The 27,893-nt window shown below is 35.9% G+C and overlaps 1 protein-coding gene across 1 annotated transcript; it reads right to left on the reverse strand.

The window, feature by feature from the left end:
• Window positions 1-1,214: 1,214 nt before the first annotated feature.
• Window positions 1,215-27,893, reverse strand: pik3c3 (phosphatidylinositol 3-kinase, catalytic subunit type 3). Its single transcript, XM_059355038.1, has 25 exons — window positions 27,502-27,893; window positions 23,431-23,619; window positions 22,510-22,653; window positions 21,354-21,483; window positions 18,064-18,150; window positions 16,779-16,874; window positions 16,593-16,664; window positions 15,284-15,388; window positions 12,972-13,064; window positions 12,674-12,859; window positions 10,991-11,121; window positions 10,475-10,556; window positions 9,268-9,335; window positions 9,086-9,191; window positions 7,929-8,045; window positions 7,608-7,739; window positions 7,252-7,380; window positions 6,890-6,959; window positions 5,759-5,823; window positions 5,389-5,473; window positions 4,069-4,143; window positions 3,814-3,982; window positions 3,243-3,333; window positions 2,357-2,482; window positions 1,215-1,538 (listed from the first exon to the last, which is right to left on the reverse strand). Exons 1-25 carry the CDS (start codon window positions 27,564-27,566, stop codon window positions 1,524-1,526), a joined length of 2,628 nt encoding a protein of 875 aa, XP_059211021.1. The 5' UTR covers window positions 27,567-27,893; the 3' UTR covers window positions 1,215-1,523.

Raw genomic sequence — 27,893 nt, forward strand, 5'->3', positions numbered from 1 at the left:
AAAATGGTCAAATTTTAAAATGCCTAAAATGACTTTATTATAGTTTATTGATACATATTAGAGCATAGTTTGTCAATAAATGACGCCAAAAACTTGTACGAAAAAAAAGTCATACTATAGCATGTCGATTTTTGTCAAAAATGGTCAAAATTTATATTGCCTAAAAATGCTTCAAATGGGTTGATTATAGTCTGTTGATACATATTAGAGCATAATATGGCCAGAAATGACAGAAAAACACTATATATAATGGGATGTCCAAAAATGACCCCCTAAAAAAAGTCATACTATAGCATGTCGATTTTGTCAAAAATGGTGAAATTTTAAAATGCCTTAAAATGCTAAAAAAATGACTTTATTATTGTCTGTTGGTACATATTAGAACATAGTTTGTCCATAAATTACAGAAAAACATAATATTATGGGATGTCAAAAAATGACCCCCAAGCCATACTATAGTATGTTGATTTTTGTCAAAAATGGTCAAAATTTAAAATACCTAAAAATGACTTTATTATAGTCTGTTGACACATATTAGAGCATAATTTTTCCAGAAATGACAGAAAAACACCACATAATGGGATGTCGAAAAACTGGACAAAAACAAAAAAGTCATACCATAGCATGTCGTTTTTTTGTCAAAAATGGTCAAATTTTAAAATGTCAAGATGCTTCAGATGGGTCAGTTATAGTCTGTTGATACATATTAAAGCATAATATAGCCCCATGTATAGTTGATACATGTCGTAGGGCAGCTTTTCCAGAAATAACTACATTTTTCATGAAAGTCCTTTCATTTTTCATTTCATTCAACATTTTAAAATGTCCCATATTCATAAAAAATGTCTTATTAGAGTTTGTTGATGCAAATTAAAGTATAATCAGACAAAAAGTGACAAAGAAACAGCATATTATAGGATGTTGAAGAAAAACTCATACTATAATATGTCGAAAAATGACAAAAAAGCTGATTTTTAACCCCCCCAGCATCTTGTACCTTGTGTCTGAGTTTTCTCTCCGTCTTTGTGAATCCTGCAGGAAATGCTGAGTCAGCGTCTCTGTGACTCAGCGCTGGTTTCCACCCCCAGCGTTGACGCTGTGACCAGCCACAGATGGTCAGCAATGCTCAATTAACAAACATGTTGCGTGCCATAAACACTGCATAGCAGCACGTCTTCAGAAAAATACACAAGTAACAAAAACAAACGGCTCACTTGTATCAACAGTCTTTTATTTGGCCATACATTTCATTCATTCATTTAATAATTAATGTACATTATATATACAGAAGCAAACAAAGACATCCGTGTCCTTGTCCAAACGTCTTGCAGTAAGGGTTGGCAGTGCATTCTTGGCCTTTTAACAGTGTCATTGGGTTCCTTTCCTCTCTCACACACACACACACACACACACACACACACACACATGGTGTCGGTCGGTCGTGTGTTCCTGCTGCAGAAGTCAGATCCAGTTCAGCCTCGTCTCCTTGACTCCTCGTCTCCTCGTCTCCTCAGACTCTCTGCTCATCTACGCCAGTACTGGAGACAGACGAGAACAAAGTGTATTTAAAGAGTTAACACCATAGAGGAATTATCTTCTTTACATGTTGTCAGAGCAGGTGCTGCACACTTTAACCTGTTTATTCATAATAGTTTATTGTTTACATTACTGATGACTGTCCTTCAAATCAGTCTAATAAGTCCTTTACAAGTCCTGCAGCTCTATGGAATCAGCACAATCACAACTAGAGGTGTTAACAACTCAAAAATATCTTTTTCTGAAAAATAACACAATTATAATAACTTAAATCATAAAAGAAAGAAACGCATGTTGAATTTCTCTGATAAATTGGAATAAATATATATACATATATATATACTTATTGTAAGTCACTTTGGACAAAAGCGTCAGCTAAATGACATGTAATGTAATGTAATATATATTATTATCATTTTTACAGCCTCTCCTGTCCTCTCCTCTCAGCTCTATGTAAACAGATTTTCAGTGAATATTTGTCACGTGACCGTTGGTCTCAGCAGAATCAATCATGTGTTCACAGTGTCTCTGAGGAGCAGAATTTAATGTTTTTAACAGGATCTAGTTATTACAAATGCTTTATTTTTGGCAACGTTTTAAATGAGACATGTAGAATAAAGTGATTTTGACAGAAATATCACAATTTTCTAATGGAAAAAGGGAAATTAGGAAAATTGTTGACAATCCTGAGTCCAGGCAAACAAATTATTAGATTATTCTTTCAACACCTCTACAGTCCTCACACTGTGGCTCCTGGACGCTGCACACATTACTGCGACATCTTTTTATTTAATTATGTTGTGTGTTTGAGGACTCCTACCTGAGCAAACTTGTGTATCTGCTCGACCACAGCAGCGAACAGAGCGCCCACACTCTCATCGATCAGACTCTGCATGTAGTGGACCGCCTCCTCGTCAGACAGGTCCAATCGGAACTTGTCCTGCACCTGGAGGCAAAACGATGAAGACGTTATGAAAGATATATATATACCAGTGTCATTATTCTACAGTTAAACCTCCCTTTAACCCTTTGATGCACAACATATTTTAACCCCTTCTAATGCACAACATGGGTCAAAAATGACCCTCATTAATTCCCCATGTTATTAAATGCTGCTGTGTGTTTCTGTGCTCTTTTGATATCAACTTATTTTATGATTGAATATTCCAAGTATTCTTTAAATATCTTGTTTTTGATAACAACGGATCATTATTTCCATTTTGCCTCTCATACTTTATGAAGAAAAAACGTTTTTGTATTATTACATAGCTAACTACTTGGCTAAGTAGCTTGCTAAGCTAACTACATAGCCAAGAAGTTAGCTAAGTAGTTAGCTTAGCATGGTACTTAGCTAAATACTTAGCCAAGAAGTTAGCTAAGTAGTTAGCTTAGCAAGCTACATAGTCAAGACGTTAGCTAAGTAGTTAGCTTAGCAAGCTAAAAAATGGATATGGGTCATTTTTCACCTATGTTGTGCATGAGAAGAGTAGTGACAGAAAGAGGGATTTTATTCAAAAAATTAATAAAGGAAAACATAAAATGAGGATGTATGATGATCAAAAACAAACTAATTGAGGAAAACCTGGAATATTGAATGATGAAAAATAATTTATTGCAAAGATATAGAAGATAAAAACGGTGTCGGGTCATTTTAGACCCATGTTGTGCATCAAAGGGTTAATCTGGTGTGAGAGAAACGAACGTACCTTCTTCACGGTCTTGTCAGGCTCCAGGGCGATGTCGGGAATATTAGCATCCACCATGAGAGAGAACAGATTCAGGATCAGGTTGGAGTATCTGAAGAGAAGGAGGGAATTTTAAATTTCAAAAAAATAATGGAAGTTGAATTTGTATACACAGCACTTTTGCCCACACGTGGCATGAATATTGGGGAGAAAAATGGGTTGGGTCTCCACATGCTGTACATATTAACATTAGATTTTACAGCCTCTCCTCTCCTGTCCTCTCCTCTCAGCTCTGTGTAAACAGATTTTCAGTGAATATTTGTCATGTGACCGTTTGTCTCAGCAGAATCAATCATGTCTTCACAGTTTAATGTTTTTAACAGGATGTAGTTATTACAAATGCTTTATTTTTGGAAACATTTTTAATTAAACATATAAAATAAAGTGATTTTGGCAGAAATATCGCAATTTTAATCTATGTTTTGGTTAGTTGGAAACTTTCATAACCTATGATCACTTGGAAAATGGAAAAGTAAAAACATTTTTCATGGTAAAGTCGACAATGATGGAGAGCATAACGTTGATAGTTTACCTCCTGAGGTGCAGGAAGGCGGTGTAGCACTGCTTCCTGAACTCCTGGTACTGCTCGCTCTGCATGCCCCCCATCCCCTCCACCATCTCTTTGCTCAGCTTCATGGGCGGAGGCAGCGGCTTGGGGTCTCGGCCCAGGATGTAGCCGAAGTCGATGTGGAAGAGCTTCCCTGCACCGAGAGAGGAGATCGTCTAAAGCTGCCCCCAGAAACTAGAGAGTTATTTATGAAAACCAATCTGGAGGCATTTCTCTCACCGGTCTTTGTCAGCAGCAGGTTGTCCAGGTGTCTGTCTCCGACTCCCAGGATGTACGTGATGACGCAGTAACCGGCTGGAAGAACCAATGAAAGAAGATGAAACATGTAGAATAAAGTGGGATTTGTCAGAAAAGACACAAAATTACCCAAAAAAGAATCAAATTGACGACAAAATGACACAAGATGATAAAAAAAGACACAAAATTACCAGAAAAGACACAAAATGACTAAAAATTACACTAAATTACCAGAAAAGACACAAAATGACCAAAAAGACACAAAATGACTATAAAAACAAACAAAATGACCAAAAGAAGACATTAAATGACCAAAAAGACTAAAACACATTAACACATGAACACTTTAACACAGTGGAGACAGAGCTGACTTCCAAAATGATTTGGCGACCCCCAGAAATCATGGGGGGGTCCCGACCCCAAGGTTGAGAATATCTTTGGTACCGTGTTGCCCTCAGGCAACATTCCCATTTTTGTCCTGTCAAATTTCTATAATGCATCTTTTTGAGTGATGCAATACTTTAAAAAAGAGGGAAGAGTATAGGGAACCAATAGCAACGTTTTAATCTGTCACATGACCTCCAGGAGGCCACATTGAAACACTAATTTGCAGACTTTTCCAAAGGAAACAGCTTTGCCATATTGTGCCACAAAAAAAAAATCACTCAAAATGTAATTTCCTGGCCCTTTTCCATCTGGAAAAAATATATTCCTACTGATAGGTGAGTAAACCTTCATTTGATAGTTTCATACTCTTAGACTGTTGAAGACATTAATTTCAATGGGTCGTTGGTTCAATGGTTCAATATTTCCTACAGGCAACATTCAGACAAGAAACCGCTTCCTTTTATAATGTTTTTAAAGTTAAAATGTTGGGTATTGTACCCTGTTGAAGCTACTGAATCTTTTACACATGTTTATTAACCCATTTAAGGAGGGAAAGCATTACCACATTTCTACCATTAAAACCTGTTGGGGCGCTGTTGTGTTATTTTACCATTGAAGCCGGGAAAGAGGATGCGTCGTTTTGTAGTATTAGTAGTTTTTTCCACCTATTTTCGGTCTCTTGGCCAAAGAAATGCATCAGAATACATGTGGGAGTGTCGCAATGCATCATGGGACTTTTCCAGAACTTTTAAACCATGGTGGAAGACGACTATAGTGGAGGGAGCTCAGGTAGAACAGCTATAAGCTCTCAAATACTTTTAGAATTTCATTTCTATCTGCTACAGAGGCTGAAAAATCTATGAAAAAATCTGGCATCATAATAACCATAGAGGGTTAAAGTAAACTTGGACTCACCGCAGCTCTTGACGTAGGTGTCCATCACCTCGGAGCTGATGCCGTACGGCCCTTTTTCACTCGGTGCATGTTTCCTGAAGAAGCTCTGTTGAAGAGAAAGGATGTGAATATGTTGATGTGGAAGAGAAAGGATGTGAATATGTTGATGTTGAAGAGAAAGGATGTGAATATGTTGATGTGGAAGAGAAAGGATGTGAATATGTTGATGTTGAAGAGAAAGGATGTGAATATGTTGATGTGGAAGAGAAAGGATGTGAATATGTTGATGTGGAAGAGAAAGGATGTGAATATGTTGACGTTGAAGAGAAAGGATGTGAATATGTTGATGTGTTTGTCAGGTTGTGCTGATCGTTTCTACTCCTCGACTCACCTGGATGTTTCCTTCAGTAGCCAGAACTTCAGCAACAGGAACCGACTGAACAAACTGCATAAAACCTGGAAGAAGAACAAGTTAATGTTGGTTAAGATGGAGAAAATATAGATAATTTAATAGTAGAAATATATGAGAAAAGCTCATATCCTTATATCTGCTCATTGTGTTGTAGTCACTAAAACACAAAGACTTTCACCTCATCAACATCAGAATGTTGGTTTTTTTCTGAACAGGCCCATCTCAGAAACAAGAAGACGCAGGCGAGACGCAGGTGGAGCGCTCTTCATTTCAGATAGGCTATAGGCTATTCACTTTATATATTTTTTTCCGTTGAAAATGCGGTTATTAGGGATGTCCCGATCCGATCACGTGATCGGAAATCGGGGCCGATCACGTGGTTTCAGACTTGATCGTAATCGGACATTATGTCCCGATCAAGGATCAGATATATGTATATTCAGCATGATATCATTTTACTGCAGGCTACATGTCAATAAGAGAAGCAGAAGTTCACACACTCCAACCTAGGTGGCGCTAACGCACCTTAAAGTTGGTGCCGCCGCCATTACATGAAGGAGAAGAAGAAAAAACCAACAGCACGGCAGCAGTTTAAACCGACGCGCGAGTACGTCTGTAGTCTGGAAGTATTTTAAAGTGAAGGAAAATAACACTGTGATTGCAAACTGTGAGGGATGTAAACTGGGAAGGAGAACATTTTTATTTGTAATTATTACTTGATTGTTCAAGCTACCTCAAAGAATGTGTGTTAAATGATAAAATAAAAAAGGCACATCCTGGATCTGTTTCTTCATTTTTTAAATGTATTATAGAAGTATCGGATCGGGACTCGGTATCGGCAGATACTCAAAATCAAATGACTCGGAGGCAAAAAAACCTGATCGGGACATCCCTAGCGGTTATCTATAGTCAGATTGAAGAGAAATACAGTAAGAATTTCAAGCATTTACAAGCACTTAATCCAAGATCCAAGCACTTTTCAAACCTTGAAATTCAACATTAAAATTCAAGCATTTTTAAGGATTTCAAGCCCCCGTAGGAACCCTGAAATAAATAAACTAAACCAAACTAAACCTTTTCTAGCAGACAGAGTGGTGAGTGGCGTCTCACCGTGTTTGGTGCTGGTGGCCAACACTTTGTAAGGCGTCAACTTCAGGTCCAGATTCTCTTTCCGCAAGAGCTATAAGGCAAAAAACAAATCACACAAGTTATAGTTTCAAATGATATGTATTTCAGAAATTATGAAAAAAAAAAAAAAACTAGCAGAAGCAACAACTGTATTTCCAGTCATTATTATTTGATAATCTTATACAGAAATAATAAAGGAAAGAAAAGGACAATTTGGATCTTTTTGTCAGATTTAAAGAGATCAATGACGATAAATGTCTGGTAGTCTAATTAAATAAACTACAAGACCAAATACAATAATTTCTGTTCTATAAATGTGTTAACAGACTGAAGAGTTTCCTTACTTTGTCCATGAGAGAGATGATCTGCAGGATGAGCTGGTCTTGTCTCAGGTCGTCTCCATGTTTGAAGATAACGGGATACATGGCTCCGTCCTCGGCCTTGAAGATCAGTTTAGCTGGCATCAGAGCGCTCTGAGACAGACAGACACACACACACACACACACACACACACACACACACACACACACACACACACACACACACACAGTTCAATATTCTTAATAATTAAAAGTTAATTGCTCTTAAAAAGGATGTGCTTGAATTATTTAAAATAAATAAAATATACCGTCCTAAAAGATGTGTTCTGGCCTCCATATGAGGATGAAGAAGATGAAGGTGTGTGTGTGTGTGTGTGTACCTTGAAGAGCGTGGCGGTCTCGGGGACGATGCCTCTGATCCTGATCTGAGGCTCCAGAGGAAGAGGGATCGGCTCGATCTCTGACAGGTTCACCTTCTCGTTGTCAGCCAGCAGAGCCTGCAGACGCTCCGTCTACACACACACACACACAGACACACAGACACACAGACACACAGACAGACACACACACACACACACACACACACACACACACACACACACACACACACAAAGAAACATTTAAGTCATTATTAGTATTCAAAAATGGAAAAACTACACAGTATTCGCACAGATTTCGCACTATTTGTTGATGTTTTTTACCTTCTTTTTGCGGTTTCCGCTCTCTCTCTGCACGGCCTTCATCAGCTGCACCAGTCGGTCTACAAACGTCTGCTGGGCGGCCAACAGCGAACGCATCACTCTCACACTCTTATCACCCTGCAGGGACGAGGAGGAGGAGGGAGTGTGTGTGTTGTTTGCAGGTCAGCGTGTAGAGAAAGGTACCACAGTCATAAACAAAGTCAGAAATCTTTTCATGAATTCTTTACAGTTAACTCTCAGGTCCATTCTTACAACACAAGACACACTGATAAACTGCATCTTCTACACATACTCAGTTTTCTTTTGCTTACAGAGGCTCCATACAGCAGGAATTCTCATATTCATGTAGTTAAATTATCTTCATCCCTCAATAATTTAAAGTTAAGTACTGAAAGCTGTTAAACCTGTTAAATCGAGACTCCTAATAGTTTATTTTCCAGTATAGTTGTCATGGGATCATTATCTCTTATACATGCTCATACACTATACACTCAAATACAATTATTGAAGTCAAAATTAAGAGATAAAAAGTCAAAATTATGAGATAAAAAGTCAAAATTAAGAGATAAAAAGTCAAAATGATGAGATAAAAAGTCAAAATGATGAGATGAAAAGTTGAAATTATGAGATAAAAAGTTGAAAATATGAGATAAAAAGTCAAAATTTGGATTATTATCTCATATGCTCATACACTCAAATACAATTATTTTACCTTTATACACACCCATGTTTTTATTTCTGACTTTTTTGTGTGTGTGTGTGCTATAAAATGACACTTGTATTGCTTTCTTTTTTGTTGTTCTTTGTTGTTGCTTTCTCTCATTGTTGTTGTTGATTTACTTCCGAATTGTTGTATATTTCTTGGGGAGGTGCTTTTGATAAGCCCATATGGGGTTTTCCAACCTCTCCCGCAATTACTATTCTCGTTTAATTTCTGTTTTTTTGTAATTGTCTTTTCTTATGGTGCAAATAAATAAATAAAATAAGTAAAATAATATCTTAGATGAAAAAAGAATCGATCAAAATAAGCTGAACTAACAGATCTGTTTCTGCTTTTAAGCCATTTCTTCTCTGTGGAACAGGAATACATTTAAATTCTTCCTTTTTGTCCTGAATGTATGCATGTATATACACAGTGTTTCTCCCAGGGGTCTGACCTTTAGTAACGCCTGGCTGAACCTCCTCATCACGTTCAGGTACATCTCGTGAGTCTTGGGATCTCTCTGCTGTGTGTCCTGATCCTCACACTCCACGATCACATACCTGAAGAACACACAAAAACATTCTCACTCACAGTTTTCACTCCTAATAAACTGAGTTGCTTCGATGTGTTACTCACCAATACAAATAGTTGGCAAGAGTGGAGTTCTTGCAAGCCCGGGAGATGAGAAATGTGCACAAGTCTTGCTACAAGGAGAGAAAAAGAGACAACAACACGTCAATGCCAGGCTGAAACTAACAGACTTTTTCCTGCTTTCAAGCACTCTCTTTTCTCTAGAACAGGAACACATTTAATGTTTCAGCCACAAAACTGTTGTTGCTCTATCAACCACTGTTTTTTTCCATCTGCCACGTCCCGTCAGCGGGATTGAAAGCTATGTTTTCTTAAAATAATCGACAAAAATACACTGTTTATTGTAGAAAGAAACTGTAAAAACTGGCATTATCGTCAGAATTTGAACTTTCCAACAGTCCTTGAACTGATCATTGGTTAATAAAGTTTCGGTTAGAAAATGTAACCAAAACAAAGCTTAAAAAGTGTGATATTTCTGTCAAAATCACTTTATTCTACATGTCTCATTTAACCGTTTGTAAAAACTAGATCCAGTTAAAAATATTAAATTTTGCTCCTCAGAGACACTGAAGTCATGATTGATTCTGCTGAGACCAACTGTCACGTGACAAATATTCACTGAAAATCTGTTGACACAGAGCTGAGAGGAGAGGACAGGAGATTTAAGTTGAAATTATGAGATAAAAAGTTGAAATTATGAGATAAAAGTCATAATTATGAGATAAAAAGTCAAAATTATGAGATAAAAAGTTGAAATTATGAAATAAAAAGTCAAAATGTATTTTCCAGTATAGTTCTCACTGGATCATTATCTCTTATACATTCTCATACACTCAAATACAATTACTTTACACAGAACTGAGAGGAGAGGACAGGAGAGGCTGTAAAAATTTAAATAGTTCAATATGTATAACATGTGGAGACCCAAATTATTTTTCTAATATTCATGACACTTGTGGGCACTTGGAAAAGTGTTGTTTACAGAAATTCCATTTTTTTAAATAAAAAAACAAACAAAAAAAACCCCCAGAGAAATTGAACTTGCGTTTTTCTTTTTTTTTATGATTCATGTCATTATAATTGTGTTATTCTGCACCAAAGACATTTGTGAGTTGTTCCCACTTCTAGCCATAATTGTGCTGATTCCACAGAGCTGCAGGACTTTTATATTATATATTTTGCAGTGGAACACAAAGACACAGAGGGTAAAGTGTAAAAAGAGTTTCTTTCCCCTCTAGTTTTCTTTTCTTACCTCTAGATTCTCGCTCTCGGCTGCTTCTTTGCCTTTCTGTGTGGCGCTGGAAGGTCCAGATGGGCCCGACAGGATCTGGGAACTAAAGGAAACAATGATCAGTCAGAGAATTAAAAACTTAAGTGCACTTTTGTTAAACTCATGAGATGATGTGCTCACTATGGACTGTTTTAGCCTTTCAGTGCTCTGCCTTCAGATTCTGGCCGGAGCTCCACAGAGTCACGCCAGTAAAATCACAAGAGTTCATTACGGTCTCTGAAAGGAAAATAATCAAATTCTGCAAACCAAATACTCTCCCAACCAGTGAGAACTTACTTCTGAGGTAAATTTAGATCTTGGCAGTAAAAAATAAAACATGAAAAAAGAATCGCTGGACGTACAAAAAGCGTTTTGCTTGGTAGTGTTATTTTTTTTAAATCAGCTGAGCACAACAGAACCTCCACATGTGCTTCTGTCAGAGCTGCTGTAGCGCTGACAGCCACATTATCTGCTGGAACGACTCGTCCAAGTGCTGACCTGTCCAGTGTCGAGTCATCTGAAAGTCCCTGGCTGTCTCTCTTGCTGCCCGGCTCCAGGCCTCCCTGAATATCGCTGAAGTTCTCGTACTTGAGCGCCTGAACCAGCTGGAGAAGATACATCAGCAGGTCCTGGAGACAGAAGAGACGGGAGATTTATATTAACAAAGTACCTCATATTGGACATTTAACATTTACCCAAAATTACACCATTTCTCATAGCCAGAACCTGTTAAAATGTGTTTTATTATAGCCAGATTTTCAAGTTTCTACGATCCTTCAACAGATTGTGAGTGAGAAACACTTTTAAAATCTAAGCTTCAAGCTTGATTTTTGTATTGTTGGCGATTGTTTAAAGAAAATATAGGTTCCAATTTACTGGTGGGACATGGCAAATGGAAAAACATTGGTTGATAGAGGAACAGTTTTGTGGCAGAAATGTTAAATGCAACAGTGTTTTACTGCACAAAAGACATTTTTGATTTTGTTCCCACTTCTAGCCATGATTGTGCTGATTCCACAGAGCTGCAGGACTTCTAGATTTTATATATATATTATATATTGCAGTGAAATACAAGGCCACAGTGAGTAAAATGTGACAGTAGCAAAAAGGTGTCTTGAAACTGCTCGGAGTTCAGAAGGTTAAACAAATTTCTAGATCCTGTTAAAAACATTAAATACTATATGGAATTAGCACAATCACAGCTAAAAGTGGGTACAACTCAAAATACACTGTTTATCATAGAAAGAAAATTGTGATATTTCTGTCAAAATCATTTTATTCTACATGTCTCATTAAAAATGTCGCCAAAAAAGCCTGTTTGTAATAACCAGATCTTGTTAAAAACATTAAATTCTGCTCCTCAGAGTCACTGTGAAGACATGATTGATTCTGCTGAGACCAACGGTCACGAGACAAATATTCACAATCTGTTTACACAGAGCTGAGAGGAGAGGACAGGAGAGGCTGTTAAAATGTAAATAGTTCAACATGTATAGCATGTGGAGAACAATTTTCCCCCAATATTCACAACACTTGTGGGCACTTGGGAAAAGTTTTGTTTGTATAAATTCAATTTTTTTCCAATTAAAAGTAAATAAATAACAGAGACATTGAACATGCATTTTTATTTTTTTTGATTTATGTTATTATAACTGTTATTCTGCACCAAAGACATTTTTGAGTTGTTCTCACTTCAAGCCATGATTGTACTGATTTCATAGAGCTGTAGGACTTATAGATTATATACATATATATATATATATATATATATACATATATATATATATATATATATATATGTGTATGTATATATATAATTATATATTGCAGTGAAATACAAGGCCATGGTGAGTAAAATGTGACAGTAGCCCTGAAACTGCTCAGAGTTCAGAGGGTTAAACAGCACTTTTTTTAAATGTTTCATTGTGTTTTAACTGTGTTTTAATTATCTTATGTTCCCCTATCTTTCTTTTTATCTTCTGTAAAGCACTTTGTGACTATATCTGTGAAAAGTGCTCTATAAATAAACGTTACTTACTTACTTACTTACTGATTTTGTGATAACTTCACTTTGGAAACTGAACTTTGGGATAAGTCTTTGTCTCAGGAGATTTAAAACTTTTACACATACAGACAGAGTCTTCATCTTCATCCTGGCCCTCCTCGTCCTCCTCCACCTACCTCATCGTCGGCCTGCTGCAGGCGGGCCACAGCGTAGCGTCTGACCGTGGGGTTGGTGAACTGGGACGACAGCAGCTCCAGAGAGTCCTCCACGTCCATGGGCCTCCACTTCCCCAGCAGCTCCAGGGCCTGCTTGGCCTCCTGGGGCAGGTCCCAGTTCACACACTTGAGGAACTTAGTCAGGGCCTGCAGAGGAAGAAGACGAGGAAGAGGAAGAAGAAGAACATACGGGAGAGAAGAGAAGTGATGAGAACCTGGAAGAACTTGTGTACGAGGAAGCAGATATAAAAACACACACCTTCTCCTGTGTGGTGAGGTAGTATCTGAACTTCCACACCAGGTCCTGCTCCTCAGAGCTCAGCTGTTTGGTTGGAGGGTAGCTCACGATGATCTGTTGGTGCAAACAGACACACACACATATACACACACATCAGATCAATTTCAGTGATTTATTAAAAAACAAGACATGATAAAAACAGATGGGTGATTCTCATGAAGCCAGTCTAAGTTCTGTCTGTGAAGATTATATATATACATATATATGTTTATATATGTATATATATACACACACACACACACATATACATATATACACATATGTATATATATGTATATATACATACATATATATATATATATATATATATATATATATATATATATATATATATATATATATATATATATACATACACATATATACAGACATACATATACATATGTATATATATACACACACACACACACACACACACACACACACACACACACACACACACATATATATATACACATATGTATATATATATACACACACACATTTGTGTGTATATATATATATATATATATATACACAATAGATATTTAATAAACTTTATAAAAATAAATACACATTTGTTTAAAAATTGTTTTTTATTTGTTGTTTTTTATTTATGTCTTTTATTTTTCTACTATCATTCTGTTTTTTCGTGTTGATTTCAAGCATAAATTAACATGTACCTTCTTTATTTTTGTTTGTGAACGAAAGAAAAAAAACAATAAAAAGAAGTTTAAAAAAGAAAAAAAATGTATAATTTAACAGAATATAATCAAACATAATGGTTTTTAACAATGTATAAAGAACAAAATCTGAATGAAAATTGATGAGAAAAAATGGTTAAATGTTACAGTAATGATAGAATCGTTTGCATTAAAGTATGTGTATATTTTAATAAAATACATTTTGGGATTACCAGCTACCTTTCGTTGTTTTTTTCATTTAAAAATATGTTACGGTAATGAATTTTGCTCACAGTGTCTCTAAAAATGTCAGAAAATACCTTAAAAAATGTAAATAGATTATAAATTCATATTAAACAGTGACTTTAGATTGTATAGGTTATAAAGGGTCAAAGAAAATATGTATTCAATGCTCTTGGATTTTTGCTTTGAGCTGTACCATGTTCATGAGAATCAGCCAGATAAGGCATACAGAACATGTTATTTTAACTTGTTTATTAACTGTATAACATGTGGGATAATCTTTTGAAAATAAAAAAGTCACTGGAGACACACAAGAAACCTGCTGTGTGTGTGTATGTGTATGTGTGTGTGTGTGTGTGTGTGTGTCTGCATGTGCTGGAATAAATAACAGATTTATCTGCAAGTTAGGATGCTTTTATGTTCGTTCTTTGATCCTGAAGAATCAAAGCGCTTCATCACCCAGAGAGATGATCTCTGAGTATTTATATCTGCGTATGTAAAAGCAGTTTGTTCTGGTTCGGAGCAGAGTTACAGTCAAAGCATTATGTAGATAAGTCAGGCTGAGGGATAAAACGCAGCAACAGGCTGCAAACTGCAGAGTGAGACAGACAAATATATATCAGCAGTCAGCTGATGATGTCCAGTTGGAAAATTCAAACATACGACCAAACTTAACATTGTATTATTGTGAAGCTGTTACATTTTTTATTTTTTTATTTAGCTTTGCTTTGCACAGGTGTTTATTTAGTGTTTATTTATTGTTGCTTTTATGTGTGTATTTACTATTTCTTTATATACATTTTAACCTTTATCTATGTTTTTACAACCTAAACAAGTTTTATTTTATTTTGCTGTTTTATTTATTTATTTATTTTTAAATGTTTATTTCTTCTTTTTAATTTTTTTATACATTTTTTTGCTATTAGTATTTTAGTTCACATCAATATCTAAGTATAGTCTGGACTAAGTATAAGTATAGTCTTTTATTTTGCTGTTTTATTTATTCATTTATTTTTCTTTCTTCTTTTTATTTTAATTTTTTGCTATTCGTATTTTAGTTCACATCAATATCTATAGTATAGTATAGTAATAAGTATAGTCTGGACCTGTAAGAATTTTTAATTTTTAATTTTATTTAATTTTATTTTTTATTTACATTTCTCAACTCCCACTGTCTTAAGTTGAATGATGTGTGATATGTGCCTCTTGTGTGTATGTGTGTGTGTGTGTGTGGACTCTATAATGCAAACAAAATCCACCTCTGGGTACAAATAAAGTAACTAGAACTTGATGAATTAACTTCCTTTCCCGTTTCTTCTCCCCAACATGTAAAGATCCTAAATAAAAACTGGAGTGTGTGTTACTCACGTTAAGCTGGTCACGTGTGGCAGCGTTTGGCTTCAGGTCGTGGTCCGACGGTCCGCTGCGGAGGCTACGAGCCAGTTTGTGATGTTTGCTCTCCACCAGGTTCTCCTACAGAGGGAGCAGCAGTTAAAACACTGCATATGCAGATACATGGTCATGATAAGTTAACCCTCTGAGCTCCAAGCTGTGTCAGGGGTTTTCTTTTACTCTAAAAGACTAGAGGGAGAAAGAAACTCTCCCATTATCCTACATTTTACTCACTGTGGCCTAAAAAATATAAAAGTCCTGCCGCTCTATGGAATCAGCACAATCATGGCTAGAAGTGGGAACAATTAAAATATATTTTGTGCAGAATAACACAGTTATAAGGAAATAAAGCATTAAAAAAAAAACAGAAGTTGAATTTATCTGATAAATATATAAATATAAGTTTCATGAATAATATTTAAATGACACGTGTAGAATAAAGTGTTTTAGACAGAAATATCACAGTTTTCAGCTTTGTTTTGATTACTTCTTGTAACGCGAACATTCATAACCTATGATGTGTTCAAGGACTGTCAGAAAGTTCAAACTCTGACGATAATGTCTGTTTTTGCAGTTTCTTGCTACAATTAACTGTAGGCCTGTCACGAAGATTTTAGATTTTAGGAAGATATATTTTCCCAGAAACTATCACGATAAACGATAGTATCGTTGTATCAATGTTGTAACGATATTAGAGCATAATAAGTGCATCCATTTCCACAACAATTAATTTTTAAATCTTTAGAATATCAAACACTGGGATCGAAATGTGGAAAAGAAATATTAAAATATCCTAGATAAATAAAACATAAATAAACTAGAAAATTTCCTCTGGGGAAATTCTGAAAGGGCCACGGGGGCTACTGCCGGTGTGTGTACACTATGATGAGATTCTTCAGAGATTGTGTGTGCATATGTGTGTGTGTGTGAAGCATTTGTATCTGGAGGAGTGAGCGCGCTTACGCCCGCCCATGTGTGTGTGTGTGCGTGTATCTGTAACTGTAATCACATCAAAGGATCAAAGGCGTTGGGGTCGACCAATCAGAGCATGTGTGCGTGTGTGTGTATAACTAAAATCACATAAAGTTACCTGTGTGACTGATGAACGATAATTAGATATAATAATTATCATGACAGGCCTAATTAACGGTGTATTTTAGCTATATTTTAAAGAAAACATACATTTCAATACACAATGGGGTTCAGAGGATTAACAACAATATCAAAAGCCGCTAAAGTGTGTGTGTGTGTGTGTGTGTGTGTGTGTGTGTGTGTGTCCTCTCACCATCCCCATCTGTGGGTCAGGAACTTTGACGATGTCGCAGCTGGTGAGAACAGGAGACGTGTCGTCTCCATCCTGAGAGGAGACAAAGTGAAATACACTAACAGCCGGCACAGTTTTCCTTATTATTTATGGATATCACATGAATAAAACACACCTTCTCCTATGCATTTAAATATAAAACAATACCTTTTCATAATAAACAATACTGTATTCCTTATCGTTTGTTTTGACACGGGGGAACTCCACCATGAGGTACATGAAGTTAGAACTGCGTTTCTCACTCTGCAGGAACAAGAAAACACTTTCAGATTCAAACACAACAAATAGTTGACCCATAACTGCAGATGACACATGCAATAAAAACCTGCAATACACATTTTTTGGGCCCTGTGAGGGCGAGGACACTAGTTGTCAACATCGTAGGGCTGTTCCAAACATAACATTCGAATGCTGCAGGTTATTTTGCACGTCTATTAATTCTGTTTAAACCCAGTATTTTACTTCTGCACAGTTGCAGATAAAGATTAGGCTAAACTAATATCATAAGTATTATATTAATTGTTGAATTTGATTCCAGTGGTTGCTACATAGGATTGTTTTACACTTGTGTGATACACTTTATGTGACATTTTTCAACACCTCCAGAGTTTTGTTCAGGGTCTCTGCAGGATTCGACGAGTCAAATTTTGACTTGACTTGAGAAGACCAAATTATTTCTGTAGAGTGGCATCTGTGGCCTCGAGCGCAATTTCCAAATGTATTTTTTGTCAAATTTCTCTCCTTCTACACTCTAGCAATGATGCCATCCACTCTAGCCTCTCCATAGGGTTACATTGGGGGGATTTTTTTCCGTGTTTTTGCCGAATAATTTGAAAACCGTTTGCCGAAACCCTAAGAAAAGTCATAGCACACTTGTCATGGCCAAGCCGGTCGATTTGATACCTTTTTAGCGTACGTGCGACCAAAACTCTGGGAGGAGTAGTTGACGGAAAAAAACACGGAAGAAACGGAAGAATAAGAAGAAAAAGGAATAAGCCCGGTGAATAGTAGTTAGTGTGCTTTTGCAAGCAAGCACACAAAATAAAAAGAACAAGCCCGGTGAATAGTAGTTAGTGTGCTTTTGCAAGCAAGCACACAAAATAAGCCCGGTGAATAGTAGTTAGTGTGCTTTTGCAAGCAAGCACACAAAATAAAAATAAAAAGAATAAGTCCGGTGAATAGTAGTTAGTGTGCTTTTGCAAGCAAGCACACAAAATAAGCCCACGAAATAACAATTAGTGTGCTTTTGCAAGCAAGCACACAAAATTCTAGGATTAAGACCGGTGGATAACATATAGTGTGCTTTTTCAAGCACACTCAAAAATGACATTCAGTACAGGTGTGGTTGTTGAGGTAAATAAGCCAAGTGGCTTTTTTCTACTACAAGGAACAAAAAACACTTATAAAACACAGTTCAGTGACACAAATGCACCTCGTTGATCATCTCGATCTCTCTGAAGGTGAGACGGTCCAGCCAGTCCACCTTCACCATGTGGCCCTGTCGATGTGCCTTCGTCAGCTGCACGGGGAGAGAAAGAAAAAAGTTTATCAACATACAGAAAAAACCCGACAGATGTTGAGTTTGTGTTGCAGCAGAACTGGTCACAGCATGGTGGCTGATGTGCAAACAGCTCCACCAATCATGCACAAATCCAGTGCCAGCAGCCAATCAGGCGTCTCCGCTCGGTCACACACGCAGCAGCCAGTCAGTCCACTCATCGCTCAGAGTGGGTGTTGGGAATGTAAGCACACATTTGGCCATGAACAGGAAGCCCACAACTCAGCTGGTTAGAATTAGTACTCACTCTGTAAAACAACATATGAACTGGTAGCAGCAGAAAGTTGTAGTTTTCCTGCTTCTGACAGCTGGGTCAGTTTTTAAGGCTCATCTCGGGGACATAAGGCGGTTTTGGACATTTTTGGCCTCAAAACATGCAAAACTTTTAACCAAATAGAGTGGGAAACTATTTCTAAGCAGGAAACGTGTAAATTGACTCTTATTGAATCCCCACTGTTATTTATTGCCTTTTCATCAGTATTTTCTCCGTTTGGTCACTTTTGTGATAACTTCTGCGAGATAAGGCGATTTTGCGCATTTTGGCCTCAAAACATGCAAAAATTTTAACCAGTTTTTAGTGGGAAACAAGTTTATATGCATGAAACGTATAAAAATGACTCTTATTGAATCCCAACTGTTAATTATTGTTTTTCCATCAGTAGTTTTCCTGTTTCTGGCAGCTGTGTCAGTTTTCTGCTTATTTCGGCGACATATCGCAATTTTGCGTATTTTGGCCTCAAAACATGCAAAACTTTTAACCAGTTTAAGTAGGAAACAAATTTATATGCGTGAAACGTGTAAATGTGACTCTTATTGAATCCCAAAACAATTTATTGTTTTTCCATCAGTAGTTTTCTTGTTCCTGACAGCTGTATCAGTTTTCTGCTTGTCTCGGCGATATAGCGCAATTTTGCGTATTTTGGCCTCAAAACATGCAAAACTTTTAACTAGGACTGGGTGATATATCGATATATTTTTAAATGTGATATGTAATTAGACCATATCGCATATATCGATATAGTTAAAAATTGTTTGATATATAAATGCTGCCCTTGCTAGAGTTTGTCATATTTAGTTCTTTTGCAATGTGAGATATTTTTATTTAAGATTTTTTTTTAATTAAATGTGCATTAAATGTGATTTTAAAAAAAGGTACTCCTGTTGTTATACAGTATTTATGTTCACTTAAATAAACGGTTTCAATAAAACTACTTGTGACATGTCATATTTGGCTTTGACTGAACATTTGCTCTCACTTTGCGATAAAAATATCGGGATATATATCATATATCGATATTCAGCCTAAATATATCGGGATATGACTTTTGGTCCATATCGCCCAGCCCTACTTTTAACCAGTTTGAGTGAGAAACAATTTTATATGCAGGAAACGTGTAAACCTTACCCTTATTGTATCCCAATATATATAGCGCAATTTTGCGTATTTTGCCCTCAAAACATGTTCCTCGAAACAAATTTATATGCAGGAAATGCGTAAATGTGACTCTTATTGAATCCCCAAAAAACTGATGAAGTCAACTGCACTCGAGATTCATTTAAAAAAAGAAAATTGTAGGAATCAATGAGTTTATTTTAGGAATTATATTATTAAAAAAACAATCCAATCAGATGAAACTAACTCCCTGACACCCTCCTCTAAATGTTCTCAAAAGCTGCAACAAGTCAAACATCATTTTCTTTTCTTGTGTCCACATAAACAAGAAAAACATGCACACACACAGAATACACTAATATATGGCAAATTAAAAAACCAACGTGTGATGCTTTCATGAACACAGCCGTACACCTCGACAGACGAGTGTTCATACCAAAATACGGGTCAAAATGTATTTGTAAAAGCATTGAATAGGTTGATATTTCAATATGGGTTTCCCACAAAGAACAATTTGAACCGTGATTAATATTAAAGGAAGTATTTTGTACATTTAAACCTTTGAAAACCACAAGGAATTTCTTTTTTGTTTTGAAGGAAATCACCATGGTTACACAATTATTATAGCCAGGAGCAGAAATAATCATCAGATTCTCAAATTTCCTACAGTTCTTGAACAAATCACATGTGAGAAACGCTTCAGTCAGAAAAAATAACTAAAACTTAAAAAGCTGAAAGTAGCAATATTTTATCAAAATTTTGTCTCATTTAAATTTTTTGTCATAAATAAACTATTTCTTCTAACTGGATTCTGTAAAACACATAAAATTTTGCACTTCTCAGCACAACTGCAGAGCCATGAATGACATACATATATATATATATATATATATATATATATATATATATATATATATTATAAATGTATATATAGAAGTAATTTTATCACATTTTTGTCAAATAAATTAGCAAAGAAAGTCAGCTTCTGTTTTTTTTTCTTTGTTATGATTTATGGCATTATAACTGTATTATTTTGCACAAAATACATTTTTAAGTTGTTCCTGTTTTAGTCCTGATTGTGCATCTCAATAAATTAGAATATCATAGAAAAGTGTATTTATGTCACTGCTCACATGCTCAAATGCATGTATAACAGTATAAATAGGAATACAAAAGGTTTGAAGCAAATAAAAAATAACCACTTACTGTGATTTCTTTTGTTTTCAGTGCAAGAACAGCAGACCAACATTAATTGCAAGAAGTCATTTTGTGTATTTTTACACTGCACTTTTAAGATTTCATGCTCAAATGCATGTAGTTGTACTGAGGGCCACTTCAAGTAAGGATGCGGGCCGTATGTGGCCCCCGGGCCTCATGTTGCCCATCCCTGGTTTATTATATTGTTATGTAAACTTCCCCGACACAGTCTGAATTGTTCTGATGTAAAGGTAAACCTCATGTAAACAGTCAAACGTGAAACAAATGCTTTGCAAATACGTTTGGACCCGGCCGTCTTCACACACACACACACACACACACACACAAGCTCACAAACACACACACACATTCTGCATCTCCAACACTAACTCCTCTTGTACTCACATCACTGAGTACCTCCAGGTCAGGGCCCTGGAACAGACGATGGTTAGACACGGCTTCGTATCGCTGCTTTCTCTCCTCTTCCAACACACACTCAATGTTTCTAGTTTCTTGTCTCACACTCTGACTCCTCACCACTACTCTCTCTCATCCCCAGTCCTGAACCCTGTACCTTGGCCAGTCTGCCCATCTGGTCCTCCGTCAGGCTGCTGCTGGTGCGTCCTGGTGTGGTGGTGGGCTCCCCTCCGTCCCCCTCCACCCCCGGCCAAACCTTCAGGTCATGCATCCCTTGCCGGAACATTCTGGAAGACGACACGGTGATTCTCATTAACATGGAGCAGCTCACAGCAACAATCCAACAGCATTCAATACATATTTATTTAACCCTTTATAACATATACAATCTAAAGTCACTGTTTAATATGGATTTATGATCTATTTGAACAATTAGGTATTTTCTGACATTTTTAGAGACACTGTGAGCATAACATTTTTAAGTATAAATAAAAAAAAACAACGGAAGGTTTTTTGAAAATCACTTAAATATGCTCAAGGGTAGCTGGTAGCACCAAAATGTAGTTTATTAAAATATACACATATTTTAATGCAAACAATTCTATCATTACTGTAACATCTAACCATTGTTTCTCATCAATAAAACCATTAAATTTGATTATATTATTTTAAATTGTACATTTTTAAACAAATGTATATTTCTTTTTTAATGTACTCTTAGTAAATCACAGAGGCAGTTGTTGTACTTGATACTACTTAAATAATCACTATGAACATATTATTTAAGTAGGCCAAGTTACTGAATCCATGTGATTGATCTTAAGTTAAAAATCTAAGAAGTTCCTAAGTGAGAAAACTAAGAAGTTCCTCAGACATACGACAATTCTTAAGAAAAAAATGGTGAATAGCATTTAAGAACATTCTTAGGAACATCTTATTTTTTTTCTTAAGAATTTTCTTAAGTTTTATCCTAAGAACACTTTTGTGAATCCGGCCCCATAAACATGACATGAAGTCCATGTTTATGCTCAACATGTCCCATAAGTTGCTGCAGCTATTCTTGGGTTGCTACCATTCGGTGCTGAATAAGGCAATTTTTTGAATGTTGAAAATGGATAAACATGATCAAAAACCCTCCAGAATATTACATCAATATACCTTTAGACCTTTAGAACAACACAGAAAATCCATGCTTGAGTTTGGTTTCACAAACTGACATTTTGGAGATTTTTTGTGGCCTTCGTGTTTGTTGCAACTTCTAAAACATAACAAAAAATGTCCTTTTTGAGCTGGTAGCAGATAAAGAGGCTCACCCATATTTTCCAAAGAGGGTGACAGTGGTTCCCCCGACGGGGACGGCTCTGCCGGGCCCGTAGATGTCCCACACGGTGAGAGCAACCTGAGCACTTTGGGGAAGGTCTGGGTACTTGACGGGCAGCCGCAGCCACTCGTTCCAGCTGCACACGAGAGAGAGAGAGAGAGAGAGAGAGAGAGAGAGAGAGAGAGAATAAAGGTCTGAGGAAATGAGATGGAACTGCAGGAAAAACAAGGTCCGAAGAAGGTCAAATAACAAATAATACACACTGAGAAACAGATGGGTTTTGTGATAAAAATATTACATTTTTCATGCAGTTTTCAGGGGAAAGTCTGCTTCATTTAATAAAAAAAGTTAAAGTCTAGTGACTGAAGTAACTTGAAGAAAAAAGGATTAATATTAACTGCAAAACTCTTTAAAAATAATGATAGTTATAATATATAATAATAATAATAATTAGTTATAATATGTAATAATAATAATTAGTTATAATATATTATAATAATAATAAGTTATAATATATAATAATAATAATTATTATTATTTATTATAACAACAATAATAATTATTATTATTATTTATTATAATAATAATAATAATAATAATAAAAACTATTATTGAAATGTAAACTTCTGGAATCCTTCACTGTATTTCCCTTTTTAAATTATGACTAAATTACAAAAACTAAGGCTTAATTGAGAAAGATAATAATAATAATAATAATAATAATAATAATAATAATAATAATAATAATAATAATAATAATTTATACAGGGTCTGTCTAGGAACCAGGACACAAGCAATAAAAAATAAGAGAGAATGATGACAAGAACTTTTTTTTAATGTCCAGAGACGCAGCAAGTGAATAAACCAACAGGTGAGGATAGAAAACAGAGATAAAGACAGAAAGACTTCTTACTTCCAGCGAGTGCTGAAGGCTTTGTAGGATGTGCGGACGGGCAGAGCCAGAGGTTTCCCTTCAGCGAACACCTGACAGGTGACGTAGAGGTCGGAGCAGTTCTCCTGGTAGAGACCAGAGAAACGCAGCATGGGGTCCTCCAGCAGCGCCTTGTAGCTCTTCTGCTCCCGTTTCCCCTCCAAACTGCCTCTGGAGGAGCAGAGAGGAGGCGCAGCAGAGCAGTGAGAAGAGGAGAAACAGATATGTTGTTTGCTGATGTTGTTCTCCAACTTGTCCTCCCACAAATAAGGAAACATTTGGAAACGATATTCAGAGAGTTTGTGGGTGTTTTTTTATGGTGTTTCCTTAAATATTACATTTACAGGCCGGGCTGCAAGTCAATTTCATTTTCCAAACTGTTTTGAGTTAAAAAAGGATAAAGAGTAGAGACTGTGAGGGTAAATAACAGCTTAATATAGCATCAGGATTGTTTTTTGGTAACACCAACAACATCATATGAATATATTAGAGGTTGACCGATATATCGGCCAATAAACCCGTTTCCCTGAGCCAACAGCAGGCAAGGAGCGGTGCAACATCTCCATTCTCTGGTGAGCTGCTGCTGATACCAGAAAAAAGAAGAACACATCAAATATGTGGATCATCTGAGGCGCCACCACCTCCAGGCCTAGAACAACATACACATTGTTTGCTGTCCAACTGTTAATATGTTTCCATTGTTTTGTTAATAAATGTTTCTTTTTTTGTTTAAATTGAGACTTGTGTAACATTTGTTATTGTGTCATTTTTATCATGTAAATGAAGGGAGAAAAGGCAATATCGGCTTCAAGAATCAGCCCAAAAAAATCGGCAGCACATATCGAGGATCAGTTAAGACTGATGTCAAAATAATCGGTATCGGCCTTAAAGAAAAACCCTGTATCGGTCGACCACTAGAAAAAAAAAAGAGAAAAAAAAAAGGAAAAAAAATTAAAAATTATACATATATACCTCAACATGCAAATTCCCCAAAAGTTCTGATTTATTAGTTCTTTTATTTTTGCTCTTAACCTTTTAATCTCTCTGGATTACAAATATCAATATATCATAATTATCTATTCATAGAAGAAATAAATGCTAAAAAAAATAAAAAATAAAAAAATGTATGAGGACTTCAACTTTCAGAATCTGTTAACAAATTGAATGTTGTCCAAACTGTGTCTTATGGAGAAATATTTCCCACTGAATATTCTAGTGAAGAAGACGTTTTAATTAAAAAAGAACTCTAGCATGTGGTGTAAACATTATAATTACATTGACTACAAGGGAAAAGGGGGTTATTATGTCTTCCATTAAAACTGAGATGAGAGAAAAAGTCTGGACACAGTTCACAGCTGCCTGATTAATTAAAGCATTATAATTAGGCTCATGAGCTGTGCACATGACTCTAATAAAGAAGACACGGTTGTGCTTTCAGATCAAGAGTTCTGACTGAGAATAAACTCAGAGTCACAGAGAAGAAAGTCTGAATGAAAAGTTTTGATGCAAAGATTCAAGTAAAGCTATTATTTTTGATGCTACAGGGACTGTAATAAATGCACATGCAAAGTAAACTTATTTTAAACTCAACTTGCTTACACTATCTAAATCAGGGGTCTCAAACTTGCGGCCCACGGGCCAATTGTGGCCCTCGTGACGATATTTTGTGGCCCCCACCTTGATATGAAAGTTTAATGTGAGTTTTATATGAATGGTACTTTACCGTGTTGTGTGTGGAAGGTCCCTTTAATTACTTTTTTTGCTAATTTTGTGCCTTTTTTTGCTAATTGTGTCTTTTTTAAAATAATTTTGTGTCCTTTTTTCTAAATAACTGTCTTTTTGAATGATTTTGTGTGTTTTTTGGTAATTTTGTGTCTTTTTTAAATAATTATGTGTCTTTTTTAGTAAGTTAGTGTCTTTTTTTGGTCATTTTGATACAGCCTCCAGCGGCCCCCAGGTAATTTGAGTTTGAGACCCCTGATCTAAATCAATATACTGAATCCCTGTATTATGTTGTGTATCATATCACCTGATTCTTACCAATATACAACTCTAGTTGCATAAAATCTGAGGTAGCCGGTACAAAATCATTATATTTTGGCTCAATTAATGCTTATTCAATTAAAAAGATTGTTGGCTATTTGGTTACTTTCTGTCTACGGACATATTGATTAATTGTGAAATTGTTTTAGAGAGATCAGACTAAATTTTCAAGCTACATCGCTCTTGGATTTGTAATGATAAATCTATATAAATCAAATCAGTAGAAGTGTAAATCTTTGTCCTACAACAAGACAACTACTACCCAAAACAATTTCATATACAGAGTCATGAAGACGCTAAATGTGTAAATATCAGATTTTTTTTCCCTTTGTTAAGCATTCACTTGTGCAGTTACAAACAATTCACTTGTAGTACAAATACATCTGTTAACAGATGATGAGGTGAAACCCTCCAGAGTATTACATTGAATCAACCAAGACTTTTGGAACAACAGAGAAAAAAACATGCTGTGATTTGGTTTCAGAAACTCCTGAGATTTTGGAGATTTCAGTATTTTTTGGCAATTGGATGACAACATTTCTGTTCTCTAAACTGCTGAGAAACCCCTTTACTGCCAATCCACATAGGAAAGCTGCACATCCTCTGAAGGCTTTAGGTCTCTAGTTCGTGGTTGTAAAGTTTCATGAGGCTGTGATTATCCTAGAGCAGTGATTCCCAAGGGGTGTAAAAAATATAATGGGTTAAATATATACATCTAGGGGTGTGCCATATTGTGTCGTTCACGATTATACCGGTATTTTTAAAACGTTGTAAAACATGATATTGGCAACATTCCTACTTCTTGACATAGTGGCCTAGACTACCTAGACTGTGGCGGTCCGCCATAGTCTAATGTGCTGCACTAACGTCACATATACAAATATATCATGCCCTTGGACCCCTTAGATGGTTATTTTTTATTATTTGCTAATACTCAAGAGTAAATTTTTTTTTTGTTTTTAGCGACTGTTGAGATTTGCAATTTACACTACATTTTAGATTTATGATTGATTTGTATTTTGTTGTACGTTTTTAATTTATTTATACAGACAGAAAAATCATATTTTTCAGTATTTTGTAATATGGTCAAGAATATTGTTATCGCAAAAATACTCTGAAATATTGTGATATTCTTTTAGGGCCATATCGCCCACCCCTATATACATCTATACCTATAAATTAAAAAAAAAAAAAAAAAAAACAATCGACAAACTCACAACACATGGCAAGGCTTCATGCAAGTTTGAATGTCTGCTTTCTTGAAAAATGTTCCCACTGAAATGAATAGTTAAAACTAATTTGAATCCCCCTTATTGAAAACAACATTTAGACTATTCATATGTATTTTATTTTTGTTTATTTATTTCAACTGCTCTGAATTTACAATATGGATGTGTTATTATTGTAAGTTTTACAGTTGATTGATGTTCACCTAGCATTCTTTCTACACTTATTTGTTTGTTTATTTAGAAAGATCCCCATTAGCTCGACCCTAAAGTAGAGCTACTTTTAGTGGGGTCCACATTTAAAACATACATAAATAAAATAAAAAATATATATTCACATAAAATGACAAGTATATTCATTCCAATCATGGCATACCGCATCATAGTTTGACTGATTACCAACATAAATTAGCAAAAGTAAAAAAAAGTTATGCAAGGTATGTACTGTGAAAAACGTGCCAGAAATGTTTATTTTTGTAATTTTCAATAAAGCATTGAAAAAGAAAACAAACAAAAAAAATCCACAGCTAACAGTTTAAATAATATGCTGCTAGCATCATTATTATCTACATTAAGTCAATGAAAGCTTGCTTTTCTGTAGTAGATAAATGTTACACGTTTAGTTTACTGTTTGATAGGAAAACAGAGATAGTTTTTTAAGTCAGAAATATGTCAATAAAACACAGACACACAAAGCAAACAGAGCAGCATCCTGTCAAGTCACAAGATAGATTAGTTACACCGCTCCACCAACAAAAAGAGACGTGCTAAGTGCAAAACTTACATCTTAAGTTGAACGTTGATGTCCAGGTCGCAGCTGTAAACATAGTTGAACTTGTCAGTGTCCATGTTCCGACGGGGAAACACACTATTTTAACCAGAAACCGGAAACGGCTTCAACATGAAATCTTGGACGGTTATAGGACAGTTAGGTTCCCGACAAGGCCTCACAAACAGACACAAACAGAGCCCGGTACTCCCGTCAAACCGCCGCTCACACGGACAGCTGTCCTATCAGTCTGTACACTAGTTTAAAAAGATAACTAAGAGCGCCTGTGTTCACGGTAAAGACATTATTTTAACGGCTGTCTCGCCGGGCATGATTTGATGTTTTTGATAGCTACACAACAACACAGCATCAGCCAGAATCTGCAGCCAGGCGAGAGTAGCCGATCA

This window comes from Centropristis striata, chromosome 17 (assembly GCF_030273125.1).
Source record: "Centropristis striata isolate RG_2023a ecotype Rhode Island chromosome 17, C.striata_1.0, whole genome shotgun sequence".
In the NCBI taxonomy this organism is placed as follows: domain Eukaryota; kingdom Metazoa; phylum Chordata; class Actinopteri; order Perciformes; family Serranidae; genus Centropristis; species Centropristis striata.

What these genes read in the sequence shown, in the direction of transcription:
- pik3c3 (XM_059355038.1), bottom strand. Translation starts at nt 27,566, where the DNA reads ATGGACACTGACAAGTTCAACTATGTTTACAGCTGCGACCTGGACATC. An exon ending in AGATGGGCAGACTGGCCAAG is followed by an intron (nt 18,151 to 21,353) that starts GTACAGGGTTCA and finishes CTCCCCGTGCAG; the next exon opens with CTGACGAAGGCACATCGACA. An exon ending in CTGACAAGACCGTGAAGAAG is followed by an intron (nt 2,483 to 3,242) that starts GTACGTTCGTTT and finishes TTTTGCCTCCAG; the next exon opens with GTGCAGGACAAGTTCCGATT.